The sequence below is a fragment of the Spea bombifrons genome, chromosome 1 (genome assembly GCF_027358695.1).
Source record: "Spea bombifrons isolate aSpeBom1 chromosome 1, aSpeBom1.2.pri, whole genome shotgun sequence".
In the NCBI taxonomy this organism is placed as follows: domain Eukaryota; kingdom Metazoa; phylum Chordata; class Amphibia; order Anura; family Pelobatidae; genus Spea; species Spea bombifrons.
The window spans coordinates 85,219,233-85,229,951 of NC_071087.1; the positions used below are offsets into that span (position 1 = coordinate 85,219,233).

The 10,719-nt window shown below is 40.1% G+C and overlaps 1 protein-coding gene across 1 annotated transcript; it reads right to left on the reverse strand.

The window, feature by feature from the left end:
- Nucleotides 1–7,172: 7,172 nt before the first annotated feature.
- On the reverse strand, nt 7,173–10,113 carry FOXE1 (forkhead box E1). The gene is made up of 2 exons (XM_053456351.1): nt 10,014–10,113; nt 7,173–9,470 (listed from the first exon to the last, which is right to left on the reverse strand). Exon 2 carries the CDS (start codon nt 9,078–9,080, stop codon nt 7,935–7,937), a length of 1,146 nt encoding a protein of 381 aa, XP_053312326.1. The 5' UTR covers nt 9,081–9,470; nt 10,014–10,113; the 3' UTR covers nt 7,173–7,934.
- Between the last annotated feature and the right edge of the window lie 606 nt (nt 10,114–10,719).

Consider the following 10,719-nt stretch of genomic DNA (forward strand, 5'->3'; position numbering starts at 1 on the left):
GCTGGAGCAAGTTGAGGTTGAGGTGAGTGAGTGAAGGAGAGAGAGGGTAAGGAAGTGTACGGATAGTGCTGGTGAGGAGTCTGGGATGCAGGATAGAGAGTGGAAAAAATGGAGGCCGAGGTCAGGGATACGGAAGACGGGTCAGTGAGTAGAGGAGCCAAAATCAGGATTCCAGCAAATAACCATAACCAGGGTCAGGATACCAGAGAAGCAGCAGGAAGGTCAGACAATCCGGAGTCAGCAACAGAAAGGACAACAGCAGGGAACACTAGGTAGAACAGCATTGCAGCTCTAAAGAATCAAAACAACTGAGCAATGAGCAAAGGCTCAATGCTGGCTTTTAAATCCGCCGCTCGCTGGGCTACACCCCTTTAAGCCATGCCCCCTTCGTGGCGTCATACTGAGGTGCGCGCCATCGCATCCACTGGGGATGCAATAAAGGTGACTGGGATAGTGCATTTAGATGTGGGCAGAGTGGTGATACAGCAGAGGTGGTTTGAGCAGCTGGCAGTGAACATGGCCAGTTATCTTCTAGAAATGGGTACTCTGGTGAAGAGGAGCATTGAAGTTTGTGACAGGGAGGGATTGGGAATATGCATGCATGTATGGATATGTGTGTGAGCATGACTGTGGAAGTTTGTCAGAACATGTATGTGTGTGATCTGGTTCCTATGTATCGCCTTACCTCTACTTTGATAAGTGACCAATTTTGTACACTCACGTATGTATTCGTTTTGTCCGCAATTTGACTGCATGATTGTATGTGTATCTGCTCAACATATTTGCTTGTACCATATGGATCTGTGTTCATGTATTTCCTGATCTTCTGTACACCAAATAAAACAGTTTATGAAAAAAAAGAACATGTATGTGTAAATGTTGTTGTGTGAGCATGGCTGTTTAAGTGTGAGAATGTATGTATCTGAGCATGGATGAGTATGAATTAGTGTGTGAGCATTGATGTGTGTATGTGAGGATGGATGTGTAAGTGTCTCTATGCAAGCATGGACGTGTAAGTATTTCCGTGGGAGCATGGATGTGTAAGTGTGTGTGAGCATGAATGTGTTAGTGTGTTTCAGCATGAATGTGTGTGTGAGCATGAAATAGTGCTACAGAGCGAGAAGCAGGGCCGCTTTATTCAGCGGGCAAAGTGGGCATTTGCCTAGGGTCCACTAACCTTCATTATACTGCCGGTTTGCCCCCCCCCTCTGCGCTTTTAATCACCCGCAGGGGGTAGATTGTGAAACGGGAGGGAGAGGGGGTAGATTGTGAGAAGGGAGGGAGAGGGGGTAGACTGTGAGAAGAGAGGGGCTAGATTGTGAGAAGGGAGGGAGGGGGTATAGTGTGAGAAGGGAGGGAGAGGGGGGTAGATTGTGAGAAGGAAGGGAAGGAGAGGGAGGTAGATTGTGAGAAGGAATGGAGGGAGGGAGAGGGGGTAGATTGTGAGAAGGAATGGAGGGAGAGGGGGTAGATTGTGAGAAGGAAGGGAGTGAGGGAGAGGGGGCAGATTGTGAGAAGGAAGGGAGGGAAGGAGACGTGGTAGATTGTGAGAAGGGAGGGAGAGGGGGTAGATTGTGACAAGGGAGAGGGGGTAGTTTGTGAGAAGGAAGGGAGGGAGAGGGGGTAGATTGTGAGGAAGAGTGTTGTAAGAATATTGAAATAAAGCATGAGATTGAGTGAGATAATAAAATTTTTATGTCTTAATCAGTTGATCAATATCTGCAGTGCTGTTTCCATGTGTTTATTTGATCTATACCCTCAGTGCTGAGTTTACATCTGATTTCCAGTTGATCTATACCTGCAATGCTCGGCTTGTGTGTTCTGCTGATCTATACCTGCAGTGCTATGTTTCCATACATTGTTATTCTATACCTGCAAATACAAGATTTGATTGTCTGATTCTATGCCTTCAGTGCTGAGTTCACATGTGATTTTCAATTGATCTATACATGCAAAACTGGGTTTATGTGTTAATGTATTGATCTATCCCTGCAATGCTATGTTTTCATATATTATTTATGTATGTAGTTATGTAGGTTTGTATCTCTTATTCAGTCGATCTATAAATGCAAGTGCTGTTGTATGTGTTGTTTATTTGATCTATACCTAGTTTTTGGTGCGTGGAGCAAGTTCCAAGGAAATGTTTGCATAGGGTCTAATTTTATCAATATAAAAGGTATTGGAAGCAGGGTCTAATATTTTTATATTGACATATTATGTAGTTAAAAATGCATGTCTAACATATATATATATATATATATATATATATATATATATATATATTGTGGTAAAGTGTATGGGAAAGTGATGGATGGGGTGTATATCTCACCTGGTTTTCTCAACCTGGCACGGTAGCAGAAATCCAGGAGGATACATGCTGCTTTAGCAGAGCGTAGTCTGCTAGGGCTCTTTTGTTTAAAGTTACATGGGCTGGATATCTTGGACTGGAGGACAGGTTGGAGTAGGAGAGCTCCAGTCCACACCCCTAGTCCACTACGGGTTTTCCTTACTCCCAGGGGGTCCTTAGGTGAGGCTTCCTATGCTTATTACTGGGGAGAAAGCCTTAAAAGAGAGGTTTGCAGGGTGTAGGAGAGACTGAGTCAAGGAGCAGCTACAGCCAGCGCTGCAGCCCACCAGGTATGAACCTTTCCCGATGGACAACTTGTTATTTTGCTTGGTGCCAGACCTTAGGCCTGTAGTGGGATAGTGAGGTATCCTGTTGTTTTGTTTGCAAGGTGACTGTGCCTACATCATTTAAATAAACACCCTCTTGAACTTTTGAAACCTGCTGCCTGTGTGAATACAGTCATTGCCGCCCCATGTGTGAGCTGTTCCCTACAATATATATACACATCTGTGTGTGATCTCATGGGCTTCATAGTGTGTCCCGGAATGGCAGAAATAAAATGTGGTCACCCTAGGTCCGCAGTAGTGGAATTCGAAGATGGCCGCACGTCTCTTCCTCTTCTGCTGCAGGCCTGCGGTGGTGTGGTGGACTAGGAAGATGATTTCAAAATATGGCCGCATACTCTGCTTTTGTGGCCAATCACGCCCGCCTCCTTACCTGATTTCCCACGCAGTCCCGCAAGGCTGCCCTCAAGTTGTTCCCTCACAGCGTCTCTTCTCTTGCTCCGTCCAGGAACAAGGCGGAGTCACAGGATGATGAAGACAGCCTTGCGGGACTGCGCGGGATTACCGGGACCCGCAGGTACAGTGTCTGACCGCCCGCTCCTGCCCGCAGCCCCAGCAAGAAGTTTTTTGGCGGGTCCCACTGGACCCGCCTCCCAATGCAGTCCTCTACTCTGCGGCCATCTTTAATTCTATAGAGATGGGGTGCTCGTCTCTGCCCGGCCCTAGCGGCACCTCTCAGCTCTGGTGTTTAGAGCTTGATGTGGGTTACCACAGCAATGCTCTAAACACTAGAGCTGAAACGTGCAAAATAAGAACCCAGACAAGAGCACATTGGACCTCCATTGCATAAGTATCTCCCTCCCTGCTGCCCAAGGTAAGCCACAAGGAGGGGGAATAACTTAATAACGTTTTTCTTGGTTTTTTTTTTTTTTTTTTTAAATACATTTTGTTTTGAATTTCATAATCAACTTATTTTCCCTCAGCCCCTTTTCCCCTCTATATCCTTTATGCCCCCCATACAGCACCTATCCCCTCCACTACACTACCTATCCCCCCCCACTGCAGCACCTACAGCAGTGGCTGTAGTGGGGGGAACAGGGCTAGTGGGCCCTCCACTACAAGCCCCTGTCTGCCCCCCCACTACAAGTCCTGCCCCCCCACTACAAGCCCTGTCGCCCCCCACCTACAGCCTCTGTACTCCCCACTACAGAATCTGCCCCTACAGGACAGGAGGGGGGCCGCTATTATATTGTTTACCCAGGGCCCACCAGAGCCTTGAATTGGCCCTGGCGAGAAGCAGACGCTTGGAAAATATTAGAGGGATGGAGCAGGTCCAGGCAGGTGTCAAAGGAAAAAAGAAAACAAACTTTTATACAACTTGGGTTGTAGTTGATCAGATACTTAAACTTCTCACGGTTGCCATCCCTTTAATTGGGTCTCCTGGCTCAGTGCAGAGTTCTTGTTTGATTCTCCTGCAATGTTGCAAAACTGGGCACTACTAAAGAGCATAAACCCAATTGGTGATGGGGGTACCAAAACAAATTACATCTCTTAGGCTAGGTTTCCACTTGGGTTTTTGTCCTGAGTTTTTTTCTTGATGAAAAACGCCAAGAAAACTGCCACTGCATTTACCTGCGTTTTGGCGTTTTTTCTGGAGTTTTTTCTGGCGTTTTAGCCTTTCTGTGGAAATTGCTTTTTTGACCTTAGGCAGTTTTTCCAGCCTTTACATGTTGGAATTTTCACCCAGCTAAAAGGGATTAGGATAAATGGCAAGTATCTGCCCTCTCCTGATGTCATTTCCTTGGTATAGTTCTACTTAAACACGCCCCGGCGGACCCTTTTTTCTCTTTTCTGTGGTTTGTAAGGCATGCTTTATTCCGAACGTCTGCTCCTCTAGGAAGATTGGCCCCGAATGATGGTGCAAATTGTTTTCTGTTGCTTTTGGCACGCAGGATCCAGTTGGGTATGTTAGTTCCAAATGGTGTAAAATTCAATATGAACTTTGTTTTGTGTGAAACTGTTTGTTTCCAGCCTATTTCTCGTAGGACACACAGATACCGGGTCCATCCTCTGCATTGTAACTGTGGAAAAAAACGCCATATAAAAACGCCAAGGCAAAACCCACATGGCTTTTTCATGGCGTTTTTTCTCTCTCATAGACTTCTATTGGAGAAAGACGCCAAGATTTCCCTGCAAAAAAACACCAGAGTGTCAACATGCTGCGATTTTGAAAAACTGCCAGAGCCCAAAAAAGCAGAAAAATGCCAAAGAGGACTGAAAAAACGCCAAACAGAAAAACGCCAAGTGGATATGGCATTGTGCGATTTCCTATTGAAGAACAGCTAACATCTGGCCACCGTATGGCTGAATTGGCGTTATTGTGGGCGTTTTTAGCAAAAAAAAAAACAAGTGGAAACCTAGCCTTAGAAAGCTGTTCATGCTCACCAAGGAAGAAGGTGCTCTCTTGTCCAGGTTTAACTCAGCTAGGAGGCTCTGCATGATAGCCTGTGTTCTAAGTCGACTACAATACTATACACAGACAAAATAACTGCTTGTAAAGAATAGCATAAGATACCACCAAGATGCGGCTTCCAGGATGGTTTCTTGCAGAAAAGCATCATCATATCAGTGTAGAAATATGAAGAACTGAGCTTTGTGTAAATATACATATTACATACATACATACAAACAGAGAGACTGAGTGAGTGAACTCGTTTGCATAAAGGTTATTTCGTGTGGGATAGCCTTAGCTCTTAAAAATGTACAGCTTTATGGAGGATCAGTGCTATAAACGTTCTTTACAGGCTTTTTAAACAAAAGGGTTAATATTTTAAAGAATCTCCTCATGCCTCAAACCTGTCTGTGGCACCAGTCTTTTGTGACTAATGATAAGAATCAACATGGAACTGTGGGTAACTGGAATGACAACTTGATAAATCTCACTCCATATTTTGAAAAATATATCTTGCACCTCTCTGAAGCATGGCCATAGGTGTACAGTATGACCAGGACCTATGTTCAAACAAAAATGCATACCACATGCCCTGACTAGTTGGTAGTCATCTACTATACATTGTTTCCACAGAATACCTTTTTGACAATGTTATACTTGTCTAAAAATGATTGCCTTTTAAAAAAGATATGTATATATATATATATATATATATATATATATATATATACACACACACACTAATCCTGGAAATATAAAGCCAACGTTTGTTCTAGGTAACATGCTTCAGTTTTTAAAATATGAATAAAATAGAAGATGCAAGATCACAGAGATCTGGTTGGAGATATCTCACAGGAATAGCAGAGGAACTGGAAACCTGTCTCTATAAGTGGTGTATAAGGTATCTCACCTGGACCAGTAATACAGTGCAAGATGTTTTTTTTATTAATATAAAAATGTATAAAGCCGAAAGCCTCATGAGTTCTCTGTTTGATATAAATCCTTACATCCCAGCTACACTTGTAATATATGGGTTACCATTAACATTGTGAGGAAACCATGGAAATACATTGTGTCTTCTGCTGACAAACATCACACAACAAGCACCATAGTTATGACCAACCTTGCTGATAAGGGGTGACCTATCATGGTCTCAGTGGTACACAAGTAATTTGCAGACATCCTTACATCCCCCATACACCTGATGCCTTGCGTGCTACTGATTAACACCAGGGACCGTCTGGAAAGACTCATACATTTACCTAAAATCTATGATGTGAAGATCCTTACTATTATGTTATTTTGTTAAACGGAATAGATGACTGTCTTGTTTGTTTGTTTTTTTTTATAACACAGATTTAACGTGTGATCGACATTTTCTGACATGAGATAAAAATGAGATAATGAGATAAAAAAACAAATTTGTTTTGCATACAACAACGAAACTGCCAGCATTTAGCCTCTATAAATAATTGCCTTTTGAATATTAAAATACACTTATTGGACAGGAACCTATGATGTGTTCATTTGTGAATATTAATAATTTAAAAAATATATATATTCTTTCATTTAATTTTTTTACACATAGTAGTGTTTAATAAAATTGGTTGAATCCTGTTAAATATTAATTTTAACGCTAACGAAATCAGTCATCTTAAAAGACTATAGGAAAACGTGTCAATCATATTGCATTTCAGCGATTTCTTATTGAGGAAAAGATACAAAAAATATATACAACATTTCCAAGTTCCAAAGTACAAACAAAAAGAACAACATGATGTATGTTATTATTGTTACATTTTTTTTTTATAAATACGAGACTGATGTAATTATTGGAATTAAATAACAACAAGTTACTGAAATTAATTTATATATATATATATATATATACATATATATATATATATATAATTAAAACATAAAGATATTGGGCTGAGTGAATTACTGAATTATTTGTATAAAAAAGGTGGTCATATATATATATATATATATATATATATATATATATATATATATATATATATTTATACACATTTAGTAAATCATTGTCAGTCACCATGCGAATACAAATTACATATTTGCACTATAGTATTTTCAATTAGATTATTTATTCGTTATTTATTTGTCAATTAGTATATTACATATTTAACATATTTAAAACATCACGATTAGGCTTTTGTGATTACTAATCAATTAATTTTTATTACGTTTTCGAAAAGAACATTGTAAAAAAAATTAAGAAAATACAGTCCCCTCATTCCCTAAAAAATAAGTGCAATTTTGTTGAATAATATCTTGGTTTCACGTTGTTTCTAATCGGTTACAATTATTGCTACTATAAATGTCAAATTGAAGCTATCGACTTTTGAAGCTCTCGAGCTTTTGTTAGGTATTTTTGTTTTTCAAATGAATAATATCATTTCATGCCAAAATAACGCAAATACGAGTAGTATAAAATCATTACCCTACCTGTGTTAGATCAATTAAGTACATATAATAATGTATTATTATTACACCGTACAAATATTGTTTTCTTTTTCCATCCCATAGGGAAACATAATATGGACGACAAAAACATGTATAGCTGTCAAATATTGCAGCTTTTAGTCCATATTGCAATCCAACGCAAAACATTGTCTTTCCGTGTTGTAAGATAGGGAAAAATATTAACCTATGTAAATCTCAACATTTTGAACCTCATCTTTGGTACACAACAGTACAGTGATTTGAGCCCTAGTTCAGCTTATCAGATAATCACTGGTGTTTTGGATTCTGTACAATGGTGTGGCTCCATACTGAGATCCACTGATACTTGCATTTTCTGAAGAGTAGATCTCAAACACATTTAACGTCAAACTGCAGACACAAACCTCTCCATGTTGCCTGAGTAGGTGGTATGCCTCAGATAGGCATTCGAGCCATTCAGCTGCCCGTTGGTGTTATATGTAGTAAGTGAAGTATATTGTCCTGGAGACATCCTACCATAAAAGTCCATGGTATCGTTGCTCATGGAAGATGAATTTGGCATGGGCAGCCTGCCTGGTGTCCCAAAGAGTTGTGTATTGGCATGGGCGTATGAGCTCTGGTTCATTTGTAGGTGGCTGCTGGGAACTGGGTAGGAGTATGCAACAGGGTTACTTGATCTTGGGGGCATGGTGCCACCACCAGACTGGCTGTTGTAGCTGGTACCACCATAGGTACAGGAGCTGGCTGTGGTGGAACTTATTTCTGGGCTAATGGACCTGCTTGCCTGCTGGCTGTGTTCAGATCCACTAGGATGCCCAATGAGCGTGTTGATGCTAAACACCCTGGACTGGCCAGAGCTGAAAGCAGGTGAGGAAGATGGATAATAGACTGAAGAATGTGGGGTAATCTGCTGGCTATAATTTGGACTCATTGTCATATTGGAGTACATGGCATTGGGATAGGTCGGTCTAGCCACCTGCAGAGATGGAAACATGCTGGTGTCATGTATGTAAGATGGGTACGTTGTGAGGTCAGTTCTTTTGAACCGTTTCCTTCTCCTCAAAAAACTTCCACTATCAAACATGTCTTCAGCGTTGGGGTCCAGAGCCCAGTAATTGCCCTTGCCTGGCCTGCCTGGCTCTCTAGGGATTTTGATGAAGCAGTCGTTCAGGGTCAAGTTATGCCTAATGGAGTTCTGCCATTTTTTGGAGTTGTCCCGGTAGAACGGGAATCTCTCGGTAATAAATTTGTAGATGCCACCTAAGGTGAGTTTCCTATCAGAAGAGTGAGCAATAGCCATAGCTATGAGTGCTATGTAGCTGTAAGGAGGCTTCCCTCTCTGGAGAGGTCTCTTCCTCCTTCTTCCTTTTGGGGTCTCCTCGGCATCTGACTGTCCATTAGAGGAGATGCATGTTTCAGGCGCTGGGTCCTTTTCCACTTTGACAACAGGCATTGTAAAACTGCTGGCTTGTTGTAGGCTGTCACCAGCCACTGTGGCTCTAGTTGGAGATTGTTGGCTTTCTGCTGTCATTCCAACTTAATCGGATTTATGTTCCTTCCAAATGGTATTAAAAAGACAAATTGTTCAGTTCAAATAGAGGTAGGTTGGGTGGGAGTTATCCAACAGGTACAATCTGCTACCCACTTCTTCTTTCAATTGTTGCAATAATCCCCAGAAAAAAATACAACCTAAAGGTGCATACCACAGAGATGAGGACCACCACGCAAGAAGGAGTGACACTCTATTGTCGCCAAGACATCCGGAGGTGCAGAGGATGGGACTGTTTATCGCTCCAGATCAGCAAGTAAGAGAATGATGGAGCTTCTTATTATCTTCTAGACTGTCACACACACACCTAAGTAGGTCTCCTCCCATACACAGGTAATCCTCACTCCTGGACACCCAGGTCGAAAAGTGAATCTTTAAAGCAAACACAGATTGTATGTCAGGGGGATTAAATGGTGAGAGCAAGGTTTAATTGGAATAACAATAATAATACATTTATTATTAACAATACATGCACTATTATTATTATTATTATTTTATGTATTATTATTATTATTAACATTGGTATCTTGAAACAATCACATTGGGTATAACAGCAGACAGCAAGTGTCTTAAATCTGTTCCTTTAACTTTCACACTCTTTTAGTATTCTTTCATTTCTCTATTAGTCACCCTTGAAATTCGATAAATCTACATTAACTATTTCAAGATCATTGTTTGTCCTACACTCACTGAGGATCTGTACAACTATTAAGTTTGTATGTCTTTCTTATTTCTTTCAAGTCTACAATAACTTAAATGTGTAACTTTTTAGCACCCAGAAAATGCAAAATTGTACTAATATAAATATTTAATAAAGATAAAAAAACAAAATGATCTTTTTATTTAATTTTATGTTTTATTTAATTGATCTTGGAAAAGAGACACATGAATCGTACAAAAGAGATGACTTCTTACCCAGACAATGCAATGTGTGAGGCAGCCTCTGCTTGCAGGAAGATCACCTGGAATTGTCACCTTGTTACTTAGCACAAAGCCTTAAATAGAACTCTGCAAATGATTGCTGCCCTGTCACAATAAGAGTCCCATTCCCAGCAAAGACACACCTGGGGATTCCAGTCAAACAGAAAGTTCACAAAATAAAAGCTCTCCTGTTCACTTAAAGCGCCACCCACCATAGCAGTTAACAGCATACAAAGTGCATTGTGCCGCTATATGACACGAATTATTTTTACTAAGCGAATGAATGAAATTATTAATCTTAAAAAAGTGATGAACCCTCACTTATAAATAATGTAAATATAGTAAATAATGTATAGATGATTCTTTAATGAAATTAATAATAATATATTAATAATAATAGTATTAGTGTTACATAGCGCCCTCATATTCTTTAGCACTGTACAATGTAATAATAATAATAATAATGTATTATTATTATTTTATTATTATGTTATTTGTGTGTTTTTATATAGCACCATCATATTCCGTAGCACTGTACAATGTTATAATAACATTTTTATTATTATTATTATCATTTTTTATTTATTGGTTTTTATATTCACCATCTTATTCTGTAGTGCTGTACATGCATATATTAATTAAAGCTACTTACTATTAAAGGGTTGCATTATTGAAATCGCCTGGCATTGGATTATTTTTG

Coding starts and splice junctions, on each gene's coding strand:
- FOXE1 (XM_053456351.1), bottom strand. CDS start 9,080: ATGACAGCAGAAAGCCAACAATCTCCAACTAGAGCCACAGTGGCTGGT.